We start from the raw sequence: 22,868 nt of genomic DNA on the forward strand, positions 1-22,868 counted from the left end.
GAGGTGGTTTTGGTCTGTGGCTGTCCATGGTGGGCATCAGAGCATGGATGGAGCCCTTTATCTGGGAGTGGGGAGTCTCTCCTCTCTTCTCTGGACGGCTCCTCGCTCTTCTGGGTGGGACTCAGAAATGTGTGTTGAAGACAGATACAGTTCTGTGCTCACAGGAAAGACAGAGGCCTCATTGACTCTTCATTTCAACTGCTTCTTTACGTTTTTTCCCTCTAGAGTGGGGATTTTCAATTCTGGCTGCACATTAAAACCATTTTAAGCTGGGTGCAGTGGCTCACGCCTGTAATCCCAGCACTTTAGGAGACCAAAGCGCGTGGATGGCTTAAGCCCAGGAGTTAAGAGGCCAGCCTAATCAACATAGGGAACCCCCATCTCTACCAAAAATACAAAAATTGGCCAGTCATGGTGGTGTGTGCCTGAAGTTCCAGCTACTTAGAAAGCTGAGGTGGGAGGATGGCTTGAGCCTGGGAGGCTGAGGCTGCAGTGAGCTAAGTTCACATACTGCACTCCAGCCTGGATGACAGAATGAAACTCTTTTTCAAAAACAAAAAAAACCCAAACACAATCCATGAAACCGTATTTGTGGCTTTATTGTTACAGCGGACTCTTAAAGGTTAGAATTCAGGCATTAGTATTTTTACTTTTATTTTATTATTTATTTATTTAGTTTTGAGATAGAGTCTCACTCCATCACCCAGGCTGGAGTGCAATGGTGCAATCTTGGCTCACTGCAACCTCTGCCTCCCGGGTTCAAGCAATTCTCCCGCCTCAGCCTTCTGAGGAGCTGGGACTACAGGTATGTGCCACCATGCCTGGCTAATTTTTGTAGTTTTAGTAGAAACAAGGTGCCACCATGTTGGCTAGGCTGATACCAAACTTCTGATCTCAGGTGATCCACCTACCTCGGCCTCCCAAAGTGCTGGGATTACAGGCGTGAGCCATCATGCCTGGCCCCAGCATTAGTATTTTTAAAAAGCTCCCCCAGGTACTTCTCATATGCACCCAATGTTGAAAACCACTGGTCTATTGGGTGAGCAGATACAGGAGGAGGAAGTGAATTTCAAATCAACTGTGGAATATTAGAGATGGAAGGGGCTTATCAAGTCTTTAGCCTGACTCTGTCATATGGCGGACAGGAAGTTGAGGCCACAGGCATTGTATCTCCTCTGGGTCATGGTACGTGCCTGTGGATGAGAAGGGTTGGAATGGAGGTAGCTGAGTACGTGTCCAACACTCTGTCTGGCTACCTTACACCCCAGCAGTTTCACCATGCTTTAGCTGCTGCAGTAAGATTTGCAAAGGGAAAGGAAGTAGAAACCAATGTTTTAAATGAAATATCTGATTAATTCTTCCTCTTTTCATTGCACTTGGAAATTTAGAAAACATTCTCTGATAAGGATTGCATTTTAAATTTCCAGTCTATGTCACAGGAGTCATTTAAAGTCCAATGGGCAGGATGTGGCAGGGCTGGGGCAATAACTCAGGTTAATTCAGAAATTTGTTTGAAAGGCTTTTAAAGAAGGGATGGGTAAACCTTGGGTAAACAGTCCAATGAACTTAAGAACATTTCGTTGTGTTTAGAATCTGGAATAAAATGGCATTAAGTTTGAAGCCACAGAGTGAATGAAATGTGTTTGCAAAGGAGTGCTGCTGGCCAAGTGCGGTGGCTCACACCTGTAATCTCAGCACTTTGGGAGGCTGAGGTGGGTGGACCCACTGGAGGCCTCCCTCTTTCTACCACACCCCTGACCACATACAACTTTTCTCTGCTTAGCAGTGTGGGAGCAGGTGAGGGAAAGACTTCTCACACGTTCTCACACCTGGACAAAGGTACATACTCCCAACCTTGGAGGGCCCATGAAAGTAACAGGGAAGCCACTTGGTATAAGGAGAGGCCTTTGGCATAGACAGATCTGGGTGCAGATCCATGTCTGTGACTTAGTAAGTGTGTGATGGAGTTTCTACCCCTAAGAAATGGAGATAAGCAAATGTATAGATTAAATGTATATGAAGGACCTGGCTCATAGTAGATGCTCAGTAAATGAGAGCTGTGGTAATACTGTCATTGTTCCAGTCGGGGTTTAGGAGCTGGTCGTGGTTGGCCAAAAGAGAGGCAATAATTATTGCCCGATTTGAAACAAGTTTCAGGCAGGAAGACTTTTAACAACAGGAAACTGAGAGATAGCCTCAAAGTTGTTTCTTTCTCTTTTGGGAAAGCTGTCCATGAACTCTGGGTGATCCTGATTCTGACTATGATTTAAAAGTCCTCCTTCCTGGTGGATACTGCGGTGAGCTGAGATCATGCCATTGCACCCCAGCCTGGGCAACAGGGATGAGACTCCAGCTCAAAAAAAAAAAAAAAGTCCTCCTTCCAGCTGGGCACGGTGGCTCATGCCTGTAATCCCAGCACTTTGGGAGGCTGAGGCGGCGGATCACCTGAGGTCAGGAGTTTGAGACCAGCCTGACCAACATGGAGAAACCCTGTCTCTACTAAAAAATATATAATTAGCCTGGCATGGTGGCACATGCCTGTAATCCTAGCTACTCGGGAGCCTGAGGCAGGAGAATCACTTGAACTCGGGAGGCAGAGATTGTGCCATTGCACTCCAGCCTGGGCAACAAGAGGGAAACTCCATCTCAAAAAAAAAAAAAACAAGTCCCCCTTCCTCTCTCTTCCTTCCCTCTTCTACTTCTGCCTTGGATCTCAAGGGTTAAGGGTGTTTAATCAGGAGTTAGCAATACTGACATCTGATGAGGGATCAGGCCTCCTGTTGCTCTAAACAACGTTCTCCAGCTGCCTTCAAGGGCTTCTCTGAAGAACCACCAAGGGACACACATAGGATTTACACAAAGAAACTTCACTAATGATTTTTTGAGCTAGTGAAAAGAAAACACAGAAACCCGTCCCTTCCCCTGTCCTGTAACTTGATGGCTGGTTTATCTAGGGCTTTCAGATGTAATAATAAGCAAATATTAAATTTTGAAACATACAAGCCATTTTCTCAAAATAGTCCAGTGAACTTAAGAACATTTCCTTGTGTCTAGAATCTGGAATAAAATGGCGTTAGGTTGGAAGCTGCAGATTGAAATGTGTTTGCAAAGAAGTGCTGCTGGCCGGGCACGGTGGCTCACGCCTGTAATCCCAGCACCTTGGGAGGTTGAGGCGGGCGGATCACCTGATGTCAGGAGTTTGAGACCAGCCTGGCCAACATGGCGAAATCCCATCTCTACTAAAAATAAAAAAATTAGCCAGGTGTGGTGGCAGGCGCCTGTAATTCCAGCTACTTGTGAGGCTGAGGCAGGAGAATCCCTTGAACCCAGAAGGCGGAGGGTGCAGTAAGCCGAGATAGCACCATTGCACTCTAGCCTGGACAACAAGAGCGAAACTCCATCTCAAACAAACAAACAAAAAAAGTCCTTCTTAACTTCATCCCATGGTGCATGTTTCTGGTATTTCGATTATTCCTTTAGTGCCCAGGCTCTGTAAATAAAGATGACGTGATCTGCATGGATAACAGGGTAGAAGGAAACAATGGGAGCTGGTCTAGATAAGCAGTGGATTAAGAGAAAGAATCTAACAAAGCTTGCAGACACTTTGGTCTGAGGGTGAAGATGCTATGGGGAAACAGAAGTAACAGATAAAGTGGATAGGAAAGAAATGTGATTGTTGGTGGCATGTGGCAGTGTGCTGGCCCTCAGAAGAAAGGCTGCTCCCCAGTATGGCAGGCCTACATCCAGCTATGGGCATCTGATTTCTTCAGTGATTTGAATTGTCTAGAAAAACTAAAACTAGAAGCAAAATGGTAATTGCAAAACAACTACTTTTCATTCAGGAAAGCCTAGAAAAGCACTTTCTCTTCCCAGTACTTACTGAATATCTACTATGTGTCAGACACTTTTCTAAGTGCTCTGCCTGTACTATTTATTCTTTCTCCACATCAGGGATTCTAGGCAGTAGATGGAAGCATTATCCCTATTTTCAGATTAGAAGACTAGGACACAGAGGATAAGTATCTTGCCTGGAACCATACAGCTAGTACATTGGGGCCCAGTTTCAGTCAAGAAAGTGTGACTCCAAAACATTCCTTGCCTTTATGCAATGCTGATGCCTAAATAAATAGTTGGTTTGTGTGTTTCCACTTTGAGAAAGGTATGGAAGAGGTCTGGGTGAGTGGCTGCATTCATCCCCTTTACCTCCCACATTTCCTCTGAGAGTGGTACCATTTCTGGTGATCCTCTGCAGGAGTGATTCCCCATTGGGTTGAGCCTAAGAATGACCTGTGCCACTTAAAAGTACAGGTTCCACTGGAGCCGATTAGGATTCAGTGCATCTGCTCCATTAATCTGCTGGTGATTCTGAGGCATGTCTCAGGACTGCTAATCTCATTTGAGCTCTGTGAGTTCTATTGGTCAACCAGCCCTTGTTCCCTGGTGGAAACTCTGGCCTGGAAATGACACACAGAAAATTCTCACATTTTTTACTTCGGGAACCCAGACAGAATCCAGTCTCCAAGGTTCGTGCTGCTTTTAGAAGCACTGCCAACACAGGGAAATGAAAAGAATACAACTGTGGAAGGAACACCATACTAATTTTGGCCAACGAGTCTCAGAGTTAAGGCTGAAGGTTCAGTTCTAACTGAAGAAGTCCTAGGTTCAAAGGGAAGAATGTCATGATCCAAGGAAGGCTGGATCTAAACCCACCTTGAGCGGCTATTCTCTGAAATGATAGCTAATAAGATCATTGCCTTCCTCGACCTCTTTCTCAAGCCCTTCCGTTTGTGCGCTTCTCTAGACTCATTGGTCAGCCTCTGCTGCGGCCAGTGGATTAAAGTCATCTCTCAAATCTACTCTATGAGGCCTGAATCTGGGAAGATCCACTTTCCTCTCTCCCAAAGAAAGAAATAAAGAATAGGAATGAAAGACATAAGCTTGGTAGAACATTTAAAACCTGATAAGCGTCGGATGCTGGCACGAGGGTAGTCCTTAGTCCTCTCACACAGGGTCAGTGGAAGTAAGAATGTGAACCTTTTTTTTTCTTTCTTTGTTTTTTTGAAACAGAGTTTCGTTCTTGTTGCCCAGGCTAGAGTATAATGGCATGATCTCGGCTTATGGCAACCTCCACCTCCCGGGTTCAAGCGACTCTCCTGCCTCATCCTCCTGAGTAGCTGAGACTACAGGCGTGTGCCACCATACTTGGCTAATTTTTATATTTTTAGTAGAGACAGGGTTTTATCAAGCTGGCCAGGATGATCTCAAACTGCTGACCTCAGGGAATCCGCCTGCCTCGGCCTCCCAAAGTGCTGGGATTATAGGCATGAACCATGGCGCTCAGCCTCAGAATGTGAACCTTCCATCAAAGTAATACATGTAATAAAAAAGTGCATGTTCCTGTTGATCCAGCAAAAGGGATTTCCTTTTTGGGGAATCTGTCACATAAAAATAAATGCAAGAAGGATTAGTGCAGTATTGTTAGTAGTGGGGAAAACTATAAACAGGCAGAATCAGTAGAGGACCATTGAGTGGATTGTAGAGCATGCAGGGTGGAATAGTGTGCACGAATCTAAGAGGTAAGTTCACATCTATATGCATTGGTCTTCAAGGAAATCCATAAGACATCGTTAAGTGATGAAACTGTTATAAGCAATTAGAAAAGGAAATCTTAGAAAAAATAGACAGGAAAACTCTTTGTTCAAGCACAGAGAAAGGCATAGAAGGAGACACACGAGCAGTTAGCACAGATTTCCTCAAGTAGGCTAAATTGAAGGAACTGGGGGGATTGAGAACTTTGGCTTTATGTTAGGACATATGGGTTGATGGTTTCAAGTGCATGTTTTTCCTTTGTGATGAGAGAGAAGCGCTCTAGGAACTGTGAATTCCAGCTGTGCTCTCCTTCCCGGTACACACTTGCTGTCTATTCTAAGCCTGCGCCTTCCCCCTCTTCCTCTTACCACCTCCCTTTCCACTTGGCTGTCTCATCACCTCTTTTCTTCTGGCCCAACCTCAGCCTAACCTAGATAGGCCATAGCTCAGGTGGGAAGCACTTATTCTGAAATGCAAAATTCCATTCTATGCAGTCGTAGGATGGCAGGTGGAGTGGGATTGTTGGTTGGGAACCACTGTACTGGAGCCCTGTTATCTGCTGGTAGTATTTAAATGAGAGAGAATGATCTGTCATCATCCCTAGATCTACCACTCTATGATTCTGTGCCACTTTGGCAAATGTGTGACTATTTCTTTCAGAACAGTCATTTTTCTGACTTCATGGACAAGCAAACTGGGTATGTCACTAAGAACCTGCTGGCAACCCCGATCGTGATGGGCAAGGAGGTTCTTGCTGTGATCGTGGCACTTAACAAAGTAAATGCATCTGAATTTTCCAAACAGGATGAAGAGGTAATGCTAACCCTGGGCATCCGGTTGGAGACTCAGGAAATTTATTTGTTGTTGTATAACCTAAGAAAATATGCCACAACCATAACTTGTTCTTCTCTGCTGCCTGTAGGTCTTTTCCAAATACCTCAACTTTGTGTCTGTCATCCTAAAGCTTCATCATACCACCTACATGTACAATATTGAGTCCCGAAGAAGCCAGGTAAAAGGAAGGCAACATTAATCATTCCATGCTGACCTATTTTGACAAAGGCACCCAGACACAACAAATTCAGACCCCTCCTATCCCTCCTGGGGGTTTAAGCCATGTGGAGCAGATCCCCAAACTTCAGTCCCAGGTGTCCTCTCATGATCTTTCTGCCGCTCTCCCCACCCACACTCCCCTGCACCCCAAGCTCTCCATCTGTGTGCACAACTGGCTTGGCTTCCTTCCATCTAGATCCTGAGTGGCCTTGGCATTTCTGCCTATGAGATGGTGATGACAATTATAGTACCTACTTCAGATGTGTGACTATTTGTCTTTAGCTCTCACATAAAGCTTGTAGCAACTCCTGGGTCATAGTAAACCTATTAATTTGAGGAGCATGTTATTCCTGCTTCCATGAGACAGAGGAAGAAAGAGCAATATTGGTAGCCAAGATACCAGAGTATCTTGGCCCACTCTCTGGACCTCAGTTTCTCTACCAGTACAATGCAGGGGTAGAGGTTGAGAGGGAGGTCCCTTCTCACTCGAACTCTCCAGGTAAGATTACCTCCAACTAGCTCTGGATGCATGGAAGGAGGCATGTGACTCTCTCCACATGAGGGCCAGCAGGAGCCAGTGGGCCACCAACACCGGATTCTCTACCCAGGGACCATTTCTGCATCCAATTTCAGGGCACTTCCCCTTTGGAGCCAAAACATTTAGACACAGGAACCAATCATGGCTTCTCTCTCCCCATAGATCCACAGCCTTGCAAAGGTCTACTCATCATCTTACCTAGAGGATCTGAGCAGTTTGTCAGCCATACACATGTTCAAAATCAGAATTGCATTTTCCAGTGATATGTATTCATTTTATTTGATGCACCTTGTGTTTTCTTGTGGCAAATGCTGCATCTCTCCATAGCATACTTTATTCTGTTTTGTTTTTGATACCTACTTTCAGATCCTTATGTGGTCAGCCAATAAAGTATTTGAAGAACTCACAGATGTTGAGCGACAGTTTCACAAAGCGCTCTACACGGTTAGAACATACCTGAACTGTGAAAGATACTCCATTGGACTGCTGGACATGAACAAAGAGAAGGTTCTTATTGTCTCATCTAATATCACCTGTAAAACACACACCACAGGAAGTGTGATCCTTAAAAAAATAGATACACTATGTAAATGATTAGTCATGATTGATCACAAGAACAGAGATAAAAGTGTGTATCTTGGAGCAAAAATGATGGATGGAATCTTGGTTTTTCCGCTTCCTAGTACTATGAGTCTTCAGCAAGTCTGGTTTTCTTTTTACATTAATTAACAGACTTTATTTTTAGAGTAGTATTAGGTTTACAGAAAAATTGATTAGAAAGTACAGAGTTTCCTCTTTCTCTCAGTTTCCCTGTTATTAACATCTTGGATTAGTGTGGTGTGATGAATCATTATCGATATATTACTATTAACTAAAGTCCATAGTTTACATTAGGGTTCATTCTCTGTGCAGTTCTCTGGGTTTTGACAAATGCGTAATGTCATATATCTGCTATTACAGTATCAGACAGACTAGTTCCAGTGCCTAGAAGTCCTCTGCTTCACATATTCAAACTTCCCTCACCCTTTCCAAACTCCTGGTAGCCACCATTTTTTTTTTTTTTTTTTACTGTTTCTATAGTTTTTGCCGTTTCCAGAATGCCATATAGTTGGAATCATAAAGTATGTGGCTTTTTCAGACTGGCTTTTCACTTTAAAATACGCATTTAAGTTTCTTCCATGTCTTTTCATGACTCAATAGCTAATTTATTTTTATCACTGAATAATATTCCATTGTGTGGCATTTGTTTATACATTCACCTATTGAAGGGTATCTTGGTTGCTTCTAATATTTACTGATTGTGAATAAAGCTGCCGTAAACATTGTATGCAGGTTTATGTGTGTCTATACGTTTTCAACTCAATTGGGTAAACACCAAAGAGGGCAATTGCTGGATTATATTGTAAGACTAATTGATCTGTGTAAGAAACTGGCAGACTGTCTTCCAAAGTGACTTTATGGTTTTGCATGTCTACCAGCTGCACGTTCTCACCAGCAGCTGTTAATGTCAGTATTTTGGGTATTAGCAGTCACTAATGTCAGTATTTAGGGTATTAGACATGGTATCTCATTGTTGTTTTAATTTGCAGTTCCCCAATGACATATGATGTTGAGCATCTTCTCATATGTTTACTTGCCATCTCTATATCTTCTTAGAGAGATATCTGCTCAGATCTTTTGCCCACTTTTTAATATGTCGTTTTCTTATCATTCAATTATAAGAGTTGTTTGTATATTATGAATCCAAGTTCTTTACCAAATATGTGATTTGCAAATACTTTCTCCCAGTCTGTGGCTTATTTTTTCATTCTCTTAACAGTGTCTTCTGCAGAACAGAAGTTTTCAATTTTAATGAAGTCCAACTTTTCCATATTTTTTCTTTCATGGATTGTGCTTTTGGTGTTGTATCTATGAAGTCTCATCAAACCCAAGTTCACCTAGATTTTCTATGTCATCTCCTAGAATTTTTATACTTTTTTGTTTTACATTTAGGTGTATAATCCATTTCGAGTTATTTTTTGTGAAAGGTACAAGTTCTGTTTCTAGATTCACTTTTTTTTACATGTAGATATTCAGTTGTTCCAACACAAATTGTTGAAAAGACTATTCTTTGTTTATTGCCTTTGCTCCTTTGTCAAGGTTGACTATATTTGTGAAGGTCTATTTCTGGGTCCTCTAGTTTGTTTCATTGATTCATTTGACCCTTCTTTCATTAATACCACACTGTCCTGATTATTGCAGCTTTATGGCAAATCTTAAAGTCAGGTAGTATCAGCTCTTCGACTTTGTTCTTCTTGTCAGCAAGTCTTTTAAACTACCTGATATTTGGTTTCTTCATCTGTAAAATGAGGACATCTCTCTTATTGATTGTGAGAATTAGAGATTATATATATATATATATATACACATAGTGTTTATATATACATCTTATATATATTTTTTGACTGTGAACAAATCACTTAACCTTTTAAATCTGTAAAACAGGGATAACAGTAGAATTTGTACTAAAGAATTGTTATGAGGATTAAATAAATAATACATATCAAAATGTTTACGGTGGTAGCTTTATTCACAATTACTAAATATTAGAAGCAACCACAGTAAGATATTTCTATAAACACTATATATGGTGTCTAGAATTTACATAGTAGGTGCATAATCAATATTATCTTTACCAACTTGAAGTTTTGTAGTCTAAAAAATTTTAAATAATTTAAAGTAGAATTATTGAAACATTTAGTATTATTCACAATAATGCCCTTGTCTCATCCTCTTTAATTCTGTTGGTACCCTTCTAGCTCAAAATAACTAATGATACCATATTATTTATATATTTTTTCTTTTCTTTTTTTGGGTGACGGGGACAGAGTCTCACTCTGTCACCAGGCTGCAGTGCAGTGGCGTGATCTTGGCTCACTGCAACCTCAGCCTCCCAGGTTCAAGCGATTCTCATGCTTCAATAGCTGGGATTACAGGCCTGTACCACATGCCCACTCATTTTTTGTATTTTTAGTAGAGACAGGGTTTCATCATGTAGGCCAGGCTGGTCTTGAACTCCTGTCTTCAAGTGTTCTGCCTGCCTCAGCCTCTCAAAGTGCTGGGATTACAGGCATGAGTGACTGCACCTTGCCTTATTTATATTTTTTAATATCCATGTGATTGGAAGTTATTTTTTCAGAGTAATTGTTCTAAGTGGATAAACATAGGATGAAGCACTAGGATTGCTGGGTTCTGATCTTGGTTCTGGGACTTTCTAGCTGAGTATGTTGGTTAGGATTCTTTTGGCTATAAGAAACATCAGACACAGCTAAAAGCATCTCTAACAATATGATGTTTAGTCTCCCCCCTTAACAAGGTAGGGCAGCGCTAGTACTGGTTGATTCAGAGATCAGTGCAGTCATCAAAGTCCAGGTGCCTTCTCCTTCCTGGCAAGGTCTTGCTACCTGCAGCATGTTGGTGAGGCCTCCTCTAGGGTGGAAAGACGGCTGTTGCAGCTCAAATCGTGGCACACAGTCATGACACAACTGGGAGGCGTTTCCTCCAAATGTCACTCTCATCAGCTTTCATCTGAGGAATACCTTTCCCCAGGAGTCCCTCAGTAGACTCATCCACTTTCCTCATTGTCCAGAGCTGGGCCGCATTCCTGCCCTCAAACTGATCTAGGCACCTCATGTAGACCACTCATGGGCTGTGGTCTGATGGAAAATTACCACCTGATACCCACATCATATCAGGTTATGCCAGCAAGGAAAAAAGGAGAATGGATGCTGGGTAAAGCAACCAACACTTGGCCACTCTGTGTGACCTTGGCCAACCTTCTGAATCAAACCAGATTTAGTTGAATTATCTATGAAAGAATTGCTGTACATTGAGTACTTTGAACTATGTGCCAGGGTAGAGGTTTGCTATGTATTATTTATTTAATCCTCACAACAATTCTTTAGTACAAATTCTGCTGTTATCCCCATTTTACAGATTTAAAAGGTTGAGTGATTTGTTCACAGTCAAAAATTCCTAAGCAGTATTGTTGGGAATTATAGATCTTTCAGCACTAAAATTCCAGATCTATGTAGATTAACATAAAATATACAAACACATAATATTCATATAAGATAATGTAGGTCATGGAACATTGTATTTAATGACATTTAAATCTCATTGCCTCCAGGAATTCTACGATGAATGGCCAATCAAGCTTGGAGAAGTAGAGCCTTATAAAGGTCCAAAGACACCTGATGGCAGGGTATGTGCAAATGTCTTCCTTGATGCTGTCTGTGTGTGGTATCAGACTCTAAAACTAAGAGGCCACAGTGCATAGAGGAAGGAGCACTGGCCTGAGAAGGCCTGGAGTAGTAGAAACAGCACTAGACAAGGAGTTTGAGGTTCTAGTCCCAGCTCTGCCCCAAGCCAGAGCTGACTGGCCCTTGCCTTAACTCATTGTTAAACCTCTCCATTTCCTTTTCTATGAAGCCAGGGCTTGGTAGACTAGTGGTTCTCAACAAGGAGGAATGCATCAGAGCCACCTGCACCATATTTTAAAGAAGTACCTGGGCCCTTCTTCAGATACGTGGGATTAGAATCCCCAAGGAAGGGTTGGGTTAGGTTTACTTTTCCCCTTGACTGCAAACTTCATGAGGGCAGAAACCCCTGTGTCCAGAGCATACAGGAAAGAGAAGTCAAGGGGATGGAATGTGTCTAGGCCTCAGGTTCATCATCTTCCCCATGAAACAGACAGAATAATTCTCTAGTCCCTTTCACCTTTGGCAATGTAACTTCCTGTTTCTGAGGCACCTGTTCAGATAAGTCACTGATCAAAGGAGGTTATGGGCTCACTATATATGATGTACAACTGACTGCAGTTGAGAAATTATGTGATTTGTCCTAGTGAAGTTATTAATGTCAGGTATTTCTCGACAACAAAAGGCATCACTTGAAAGCAAAAACAGACTCTCTGAAGATTTGGTAGCTAAAGATTCCCCCCATCCCAAAAACTGTGTGAGGCAATTAAACTGTTTAAAAACAAAATTTACTTTAGCCTTGTGCCTGTAGATAAACAGCCAATAATAGTTCTGGTTTTACTGTAAGTTTGTAGTCAGGATATAAGTCGTTTGATCATTTATGTTATAATAGAATGTGGTTGGGAAATAAGGTTCTATTTGCAAGAGTTTTAAAGTACAAGTTCCCCAATGAAAAATGATTTCAATAACATTATTCCCATAATATCCTCTTTTGTTCTTAGGAAGTCAACTTTTATAAAATCATTGATTACATTTTACATGGAAAAGAAGAGATCAAAGTGATTCCGTGAGTATTGACAGGAAGTTGCTGCTTCAGTTGCCATTTTATTTTTGCACACATTGCATTTCTCTATATTGCAATGATTTTCCTTCCTCTCTTCCCCAAGGACGCCTCCTGCAGACCACTGGACACTCATTAGTGGGTTGCCAACATATGTTGCTGAAAATGGATTTGTAAGTTACTGAACAAATTCAAAATTTAAATAATATTGCATGAAACTCTTATTAGCTAAGATATAGATACAATTATGAAAGCAAGAATGCATCCAATAAAAGTGAGATGACCACTTCCTTTGGCATAGGAGAAAGAAGAGAAGAATCTTGGCAGTCAGATGTCGGTTAACTGGAAACTTCTGAACTCTATACAAAAATATTTAGTCAACATGAGAAAGATTCCTCCATCTCTCAGTTTCTTATTTGGCAGCCACACACATTTCAGACATTTTTTGGAAGCCAATGGCTATGATTTAATGACTAGGTTTAATACTATCTCAAGTAGCTCATTCAATTTTTTAAAGTATAAATGAGGGGGATGGGTGGGGATGGTGTGGGATGTGGAACTTTTGAATATTGGGCTAAAAGCTTGGGCCTCTAAGGTCTTGATCCACCTGTTAATGTTCTTACAACATTTAGAACATATGTTCTTCAAAGAAAGGACTAAAACAGACATTGCTGATGGAAAGGTCAAAAAAGATGAATAAGTTGCTTTTTGCCTCTTCAAAAGCACAGATAAAGGATGCTCAGCCTATCAAATGATGTAATTTATTCAAGTCAGATATGAATTAATGCATGGCAGAAAAGATTCCTTAAATTCTTAGGCTATATATGCTTATAAAAACTTTTGAGAGATTGTCGTGTTTTCTTTGTAAGAGTAGTACAGAAAGAGTAGACGTCATTCATTCAGTTATTCTTCGAAAGCACTTACCTTGGGGCCAAGAGGCAGAAGGAGTTTGGTGAGGTGGGGACTTAATGAGGGAGCCCACTTAGATCTCCGTAGATTGTTAGTTTTTTAGGACTTTTGTGAGTGAGCTGTTAAACTGCTGGCAGCTTGAAATCTCCCATGGTGGGAGAATTGGGACCATGGAAATTGGCAACTGATACAAGCCAGGGCTTTCACCAATTCCCGGCCAAGGGAGCTGATTTCCCCAGCACCCTCTCTGGAGATCACAGTTCTAGTTCCAGCTCATGGATTTAAACAAATCACTTAACTTCTTTAGGCTTCCATTTCTTCATTTTTAAAAGAAAAAGTGTGAATTTAATCGCCAAGATCCCTTCTGGCTTTAAAATGCTATGATTTCTCAGTGCAGTGGCTCATGCATGTAATCCTAGCACTTTGGGAAGTTTAAGTGGGTGGATCACAGGAGGTCAAGAGTGTGAGGAGGATCCAAGATGGCTGAATAGATACAACTCCAGCGCACAACACCCAGCGAGAGAGATGCAGAAATCCAGAGATCTCCTAGCTCCAATGGAGGTACTAGGTGCATTTCAATGGGTCTGGTCCTAAGGTGAGCAAAGCCCACTCAGGGCAGACCGAGGCAGGGAGGGGTGCTGCTTCACCCAGGAAGTGCATCTGACCGGTGAATTGGAGGCTCCCCCTCTGGCACTCTGGTTCAGATACAGCGCTTCCTCCAAAACCTCAGCAATACACAGAATAGGGGATCTTTGCCAGTCAAGTGCCGGGAATTACAAGTGTGGAGCTGAATAATAATCCAGGATGGTGTCCCAGATTGGCACACAGATCTAAACAGACACATAAGCCCAAAAGGCGGCTGGGAGAGCCTGCAGACTGAACTATCGCCCTCTCCCCCCGCCCAGAGAGAGGGAGCTGTAAGCAGGAGCAGCTGGGCAGGACTCTACCCCATGACCCGGAGAGAGAGAACCTGAAAAAGTGCAGCTGGCTGGGTCCCTACCCTCCCCCACAAACCCCAGGGGGCTGAAGCTCTGACGCTAGTGGGTTGCACAGCCAGTGCCACAGTCTGAGATGAACTCTGAATGATCCAGCCCAGTGGAGGAAGGGCACAACCCACCACTAGAGGGGTGGGACTGGGCTACAAGTTTTAACAAAAAACACAGGAAGCCTACATAGCAACAGGACGGCATTCTTGACAACCCAGCAGGCCCTAAAAGTCAGCGGAAGAGGCGGGCCTAATCTCCCAGTACAAACAAAAAGGACACAGGAAGCTTCCCTAGTAACCTGAAGGAGTCCCTAGAAACCCAGTAGCACCTCCACAGGCAGACAAGCGACCTCATCAAGCAGCTCCCTGACATCACAGCCAGGTAAATCCACAAAGATAGGAAAAAAACCAGTGCAAAAAAGATGAAACCATCAAAGACCAGAACACCTCTTCTCCCTCAAGGGATCACAACTCCTCAACAACACAGGATCACAACTTGACCAAGAAGGAGTGCAACAAATTGACAGAAAGAGGCTTCAGAAGGTGGATAATAACAAACTTTTCTGAGCTAAAGGAACACGTTCTAACTCAATGCAAAGAAACCAAAAACCTTGAAAAAAGGTTAGACGAAATGCTGACTAGAATAACCACTTAGAGAAGAACATAAATGACTTGACGGAGTTGAAAAACACAGCATGAGAACTACATGAAGCAAACGCAAGTTTTGATAGCCAAATCAATCAAGCAAAAGAAAGGATATCAGAGATTGAAGATCAACTCAATGAAATAAAAAGAGAAGGCAAGACAAGAGAAAAAAGAGTAAAAAGAAATGAACAAAACCTCCAAGAAATACGGGATTATGTGAAAAGACCTATCTACGCTTGATCGGTGTACCGGAATATGATGGGGAGAATGAATCCAAGCTGGAAAACATGCTCCAGGATATTATCCAGGATAACTTCCCAAGCCTAGCAAGTCAGTCCAAATTTCAAATTCAAGAAATACAGAGAACTCCACAAAGATATTCCTCAAGAAGAGCAACCCCAAGGCACATAATCATCAGATTCACCAGGGCTGAAATGAAGGAAAAAATGCTAAGGGCAGCCAGAGAGAAAGGTTGGGTCACCCACAGAGGGAAGCCAATCAGACTCACAGAGGATCTCTCGGCAGAAACCCTACAAGCCAAAAGAGAGTGGGGGCCTATATTCAACATCCTTAAAGAAAAGAACTTTCAGCCCAGCATCTCATATCCAGCTAAAGTAAGCTTTGTAAAGGATTTTATTTCTCTTTCACTTACAAACAGGCTATTACTGAGAAATTTTGTCACCACCAGACCTGCCCTACAAGAGCTCCTGAAAGAAACACTAAGCATGGAAAGGAACAAGTACCAGTCACTGCAAAAGCAAACCAGTTGGCAAAGACCAAAAATGCAATGAAGAAAATAAGTCAACTAATGAAAAAGAAAACCAGCCAAATGGCAGGATCAAATTCACACATAACAATATTAACATTGAATATAAATGGACTAAACACCCCAATCAAAAAACACAGACTGGCAAACTGGATAAAAAGTCAAAACCCGGTGTGCTGTATTCAGGAAATCCAACTCACATACAAAGACACACATACACTCAAAATAAAGGGATGGAAGAAGACTTACCAAACAAATGGAGAACAAAAAAAAGCAGGGGTTGCAATCTTAGTGTCTGCTAAAATGGACTTCAAATCAACAAACATCAAGAGACAAAGAAGGACACTACATAATGATAAAAGGGTCAACCCAACAGGAAGAGCTAAGTATTCTAAATATATACGCCTGTAACACAGGAGCACCCAGATACATAAAGCAAGTCCTTAACGACCTAAAACAAGATTTAGACTCCCACACAATAATAGTGGGATACTTCAACGCTCCACTGTCAATATTAGACAGATCAATGAGATGGAAAATTAACAAGGATATCCAGGACTTGAATGAAGAGCTGGACCAAGCAGACCTAATAGACATATACAGAACACTTCACCCCAAATCCACAGAATATACATTTTTCTCAGCACCACATTGCACTTACTCTAAAATTGACCACATCATTGGAAGTAAATCACTCCTCAGCAAATGCAAAAGAACAGAAATCATAACAGTCTATCAAACCACAGCATAATCAGACTAGAACTCAGGATCAAGAAACACACTCAAACCCGCACAACCACTTGGAAACTGAGCAACTTGCTTCTGAGTGTCGACTGGATAAACAATGAAATGAAGGCAGAAATAAAGAAGTTCTTTGAAACCAACCAGAATAAAGATACAACTTACCAGAATCTTTGGGACACCTTAAAAGCAGTGTTGAGAGGGAAATTTATAGCACTAAATGCCCACCAGAGAAGAGAAGAAAGATCTAAAATTGACACCCTATCTTCAAAATTGAAAGAGCTAGAGGAGCAAGATAAGAAAAACTCAAAAGCTAGCAGAAGACAAGAAATAACTAAGATCAGAGCAGAACTGAAGGAGATAGAGACACAAAAAAACCCTCCAAAAAATCAATAAATCCAGGAGTTGGTTTTTGAAAAGATCAACAAAATAGACAGACTGCTAGCCAGATTAATAAAAAAGAAAAGGGAGAAGAATCAAATAGATGCAATAAAAAATGATAAAACAGATATCACCACTGACCCCACAGAAATAAAAACTACTATCAGAGATTACTACAAACAGCCCTATGCACATAAACCAGTAAACCAGGAAGAAACGGATAAATTCCTAGACACTTGTACTCTACTAAGACTAAACCAGGAGGAAGTTGAAACCCTGAATAGACCAATAACAAGGGCTGAAGTAGAGGCAGCAATCAGTAGCCTACCAACAAAAAAAGTCCACGTCCTGATGGGTTCACAGCTGAATTCTACCAGACATACAAAGAGAAGCTGGTTCCATTCCTTCTGAAATGGTATCAAACAATACAATAGGAGGGAATCCTCCCTAACTCATTTTATGAGACCAATATCATCCTGATACCAAAACCAGGAAGAGACGCAACTAAAAAAGAAAACTTCAGGCCAATATCCATGATGAACATCAATGCAAAACTCTTCAATAAAATACTGGCAAACAGATTGCAACAGCATATCAAGAAGCTTATCCATCACAACCAAGTAGGCTTCATCCCAGGGATGCAAAGGCTGGTTCAACATACACAAATCCATAAATATAATCCATCACATAAACAGAACCAAAGACAAAAACCACATGATTATCTCAATAGATGCAGGAAGACCTTCAATAAAATTCAACAGCTTTTCATGCTAAAAACTCTCAATAAACTAGGTATTGACAGAGTGTATCATAAAATGATAAAAGGCATATTTGACAAACCTACAGCCAATATCATACTGAACAGGCAAAAGCTGTAAGAATTCCCTTTGAAATCAGGCACTAGACAAGGATGCCCTCTCTCACCACTCCTATTCACTATAGTATTGGAAGTTCTAGCCAGAGCAATCAGGCAAGAAAAAGAAATAAAGGGTATTCATTTAGGAAAGGAGGAACTCAAACTGTCTCTATTTGCAGATGGCATGATTGTACATCTAGAAGACCCCATTGTCTCAGCCCAAAATCTTCTCAAACTGATAAGCAACTTCAGCAAAGTCTCAAGATACAAAATCAATGTGCAGAAATCAGAAGCATTCCTATATACTAATAACAGACAAACAGAGAGCCAAATCAAGAGCAAATTCCCATTCACAATTGCTACAAAGAGAATAAAATACCTAGGAATACAACTAACAAAGGATGTAAAGGACCCCTTCAAGGAAAACTACAAACCACTGCTCAATGAAATCAGAGGACACAAACAGATGGAGAAACATTCAATGCTCATGGTTAGGAAGAATTGATATCATGAAAATGGCCATACTGCCCAAAGTAATCTACAGATTCAATGCTATCCCCATCAAGCTACCAATGACCTTCTTCACAGAACTGGAAAAAACCACTTCAAACTTCATACGGAATCAAAAGAGAGTCCACATAGCCAAGACTATCCTAAGCACAAAGAACAAAGCCAGAGGCATCACACTGCTGGACTTCAAACTATACTACAAGGCTACAGCAATCAAAACAGCATGGTACTGATACCAAAACAGAGACATAGACCAATGGAACAGAACAGAGACCCCAGAAGGAACACCACACATCTACAACCATCTGATCTTTGACAAACCCAGCAAAAACAAGCAATGGGGAAGGACTCCATGTTTAATAAATGGTGTTGGGAAAACTGGCTAGCCATGTGCAGAAAGCAGAAACTGGACCCCTACCTGTCACCTTACACTAAAATTAACTCCAGATGGATTAAAGATTTAAACGTAAAACCTAACACCATAAAAACACTAGAAGCAAACGTAGGCAAAACCATCCAAGACATAGGCATAGGCAAAGACTTCATGACTAAAACACCAAAAGCAATGACAATAAAAGCCAAGATAGACAAATGGGATGTAATTAAAATTCAGAGCTTCTGTACAGCAAAAGAAACCATCATTAGAGCAAATTGGCAACCAACAGAATGGGAAAAATTTTTCGCAATCTACCCATCTGACAAAGGGCTAATATCCAGAATCCACAAAGAACTAAAACAGATATACAAGAAAAAAAACAAACAACCCCATTCAAAAGTGGGCAAAGGATATGAACAGACACTTTTTAAAAGAAGACACATATGAGAACAACAAACATATGAAAAATGCTCATCATCACTGGTCATTAGAGAAATGCAAATCAAAACCACACTGAGATATCATCTCACGCCAGTTAGAATGGCGATCATTAAGAAATCTGAAGACAACAGATTCTGGAGAGGATATGGAGAAACAGGAACACTCTTACACAGTTGGTGGGAGTGTAAATTAGTCCAACCATTGTGGAAGACAGTGTGGCGATTTCTCAAGGATCTAGAAATATAAATTCCATTTGACCCAGCAATTCCATTACTGGGTATGTACCCAAAGAACTATAATTTGTTCTACTATAAGGACACATGCAGACGTATGTTCACTACAGCCCTGTGTACAATAGCAAAGACCTGGAACCAACCCAAATGCCCATCAATGATAGACTGGACAAAGAAAATGTGGTACATATACACTATGGAATACTATGCAGCCATAAAAAACGATGAGTTCATGTCCTTTGCAGGGACTTGGATGAATCTGGAAACCATCATTCTCAGCAAACTGACACAAGAACAGAAAATCAAACACTGTATGTTCTCACTCATAGGTGGGTGTTGAACAATGAGAACATGTGGACTCAGGGAAAGGAGCATCACACACTGGGGGCAGTTGGGTGGGGGTAGGGGAGAGACAGCGGGGAGTGGGGAGGGAGGGGAGGGTGGGAAGGGATAACATAGGCAGAAATGCCAGATATAATATGCACCTAAAGTTAAATAAATAAATAAATAAATAAATAAAAAGAATACTGTGGCAGCAGAGGAGGCTGCTTCTCACCAAAAATAAATGAGCATATAATAAAAAAAAAAAAGAGTTTGAGACCAGCCTGGCCAACATGGTGAAACCCCATCTCTACTAAAAATACAAAAATTAGCTGGGTGCAGTGGTGGGCGCCTATAATCCCAGCTACTTGGGAGGCTAAGGCAAGAGAATCTCTTGAACCCAGGAGGCAGAAGTTGCAGTGAGCCTAGATTATACCATTGTACTCCAGCCTGGGAAATAGAAAAAATACTTCATCTCAAAAAAATAAAAATAAAATAAAATAAAATACTCTGGTTTTAAGTATCTCATAGAAAGACCTGGTCTTTCATTAGGATCCATTTGTGACTATGACCTAAGGTACAGAAAACTTAAAATGACTCAAAATGGAATGATTTCTTGTCCTTAAAGATATCAGCAATAAGTCTGTGAATTTCAGTAATTAAAGTGATATCTCTCACTGAATCCTCACTTTGGTATAACTAAAAACCTATCTGGCTTTTTCCTCCTGCCCCTTAGCCATCATCTCCTAACCCAATCTTACTTCAGGAAGAAGAAGAAAAGCAGTCCTAGCTCTGCTGCTCATACCTGCTTTAGCAGAGCTAGAATTTCTCAGTTTTCTCCTCTCCTTGGCCTGAGCGACCTGTTGCTTTAAATTTGAAGAGAATTACCTAGAGTCTGGGGGAATGGGAAGGAGCAGAGATGGTACCACGTGTCCTCCAGTGTCAGCAGCAGAGAAACTGTCTTGAATGAGCTATTAGCGGCTGTAGCCTAGCTGAGGTCCATTTGCCTTCAAGCAGTCAAGAGCAGAGTAGGAAATCCTTACTCCCCATGCACTCTTTCTTATTTTGCTTGCGGTTGAGAGGGCTCCACCACACAATGTTTCAGAACTTTTGTCTCCCCTTGCCTTCCAGATCTGTAACATGATGAATGCCCCTGCAGATGAATACTTCACATTTCAGGTAACTGCACTCTGGGTCAGGCCTCACCTCCCAGGGCTGGGGTCGGGGTGGATGCTCTTGCCTTCCTTCTACCCCCACAGTCTGCCTGATGATCAGGTTGGCCACAGGCACACACAGGCCCATCTCCCACTCACCCTGGCTGGGCCAGCAAGTAGCAGATTCTTCAATGAAGGAAGAAGAGGCTAGTAAGGAAAAGAAAGATCAGACAGAAGGCCAGGGAGGGGATCTGCCACTCCCCCATTTGATCACACTCCTGGTCATTTGGGGCAGTGTTCCCCACTTTTTGGCACCAGGGACCAGTTTCTGTGGAAGAGTTTTTCCACAGAATGGGGGTGGTGTGAGATATGGTTTTGGGATGAAACTGTTCCACCTCAGATCATTAGGCATTTGATTCTCATAAGGAGTGCACCACCCAGATCCCTCACATGCTCAGTTCACAGTAGGGTTCGCACTCCTATGAGAATCTAATGCTGTTGCTGATCTGACAGGAGGCGGAGCTCAGACGGTAATGCAAGCAATGGGGAGTGACTGTAAATACAGTTTCACCCAAGTACCACCTGCTCACCTCCTGCTGCACAGCCTGGTTCCTAACAGGCTATGGGTCAGTACTGGTTTGCAGCTCAGGGTTTGGGGACTCCGATCTGAGAGCAGCAACAGTGCCTCACCCAGTATTCATACTCAATAAACATTCTCTGCATGCATGATTGGCTGGCTACATCCTATAGCCTGAATCCACCTCTCCTGATGGTTTCCTCAGCAGCCCTTCCCTGCCCCTTATTGCAACTGTTCTCAGGAAAATCAACGATTCTGATTGAGTCCTTAGAGCTTCTCTTGCTGTTAGACTTGGTTGTATCCTTCCTTCTCCACTGTGCAGAAACCTCTGCCGGGGAATCTGCCTCCACTCCCCACCAGATACTCCCAGGAATCAGCCTCTGTATGTGCTCCTCTAACGGACCCACTTCTCCCCCAATTAGGGCTTCCTGCTGGAACCTGGCTACAGACCCGGAGTTGATCCCTCCCCTCCCCGAGTTCATCCAGCCCACCAGAAGGGCCAGCCTGTGGTCTTTACCACCCCTCCCCACCTGTCACCCCCACCTGTCATCTCTGCCACTCCCCTGTCCACCTGTCCATCCCTCCTCACCTGTCATCTCTGTCACCCACTCCCCAGCTGTCACCTCCTCCCAACCTGACTGTTGGAGATAAACTGGCATTTGGCTCTGCAGCCTCTTCTTTTCTGTCTCTGGGCACTTGTTCTGTGCCCTGCATTTAAAAAACATCCCCTTAGAGCCCTGATCTCAGTCTGGAATAGAGACTGCCTTCCCCGGTGGGTACCATTGGGGCCCTTCTGTCTCTTGCACTCAGAGCCCCATCTCTGCCTCTATGGAAAAGCCAGCCTTCCCCAGGTTGTGGCATGCCTCCTTAGCTGCAGAACCACACCATGCCTCGGGGAAATCTGTACACACTTGCTTCGTGCCATGCATCTGCCTGCTTCTCCCTTTGCTTACTGACATGGAAAACATGGAAACACCATATGGTTGCTCTAACTCCTTCCTCTTTGCAATTGAAGCTTATTTGTGACCATGCTGTGCCCAGCCCTGATCCCTATATTTATGGCAGGTGGATGTCAGGATAGGATGCCTGCCAGCAAAAGGGGGACGATGATTTTCCAGAGTCTGAGCCGTAAGCAGTCATTATCTGAACAGAGAGTGGAATGGGGCTGGCCCAGGAGAACCCCAGCAGCTCTGTGAGATGTGAGGCCCTTTGCTTTCATGCTCCACTGCAGCTACTGCAGGAGCAGCTGTAAAAGCACTCTGACGACCTGGGCAGAAGGAGGCCTGGGACCTCCCTGGGGTCTTGGGGAGTCCCCATTGTGGGATAAACCTCCAGGCCACAGGGATTTCCCAGTTCTCTGGAAAACATAGGTGTGGTGCCCATGAAAATGTGCTTCTCAGATCGCCACCTGTAGGAGTGTAACTGCAATGGCTGCTGAACTGAAATCCATGGTCACATCTGTGCTGGGGCTATGCTCTCCATGGGCCACTCCCAA

General features: G+C 42.6%; 1 protein-coding gene across 3 annotated transcripts in view; it reads left to right on the forward strand.

Annotated features, from left to right (window-relative positions):
* The window catches only part of PDE6C (phosphodiesterase 6C), a 62,228-nt gene that overhangs the window by 2,198 nt on the left and 37,162 nt on the right, over positions 1-22,868 (forward strand). For all 3 annotated transcript variants that reach the window (XR_004732073.3, XM_002756642.7, XM_035268495.2), the window contains exons 2-8: positions 6,250-6,402; positions 6,512-6,601; positions 7,547-7,687; positions 11,349-11,423; positions 12,420-12,484; positions 12,585-12,651; positions 20,774-20,821. Coding sequence is in view for 2 of the 3 variants with exons in the window: in XM_002756642.7 (XP_002756688.3) it covers positions 6,250-6,402; positions 6,512-6,601; positions 7,547-7,687; positions 11,349-11,423; positions 12,420-12,484; positions 12,585-12,651; positions 20,774-20,821 (639 nt within the window). In the remaining variant the exon portion in view is untranslated. The remainder of the gene's footprint in view (positions 1-6,249; positions 6,403-6,511; positions 6,602-7,546; positions 7,688-11,348; positions 11,424-12,419; positions 12,485-12,584; positions 12,652-20,773; positions 20,822-22,868) is intronic.

The sequence above is a fragment of the Callithrix jacchus genome, chromosome 12 (assembly GCF_049354715.1).
Source record: "Callithrix jacchus isolate 240 chromosome 12, calJac240_pri, whole genome shotgun sequence".
NCBI lineage: Eukaryota > Metazoa > Chordata > Mammalia > Primates > Cebidae > Callithrix > Callithrix jacchus.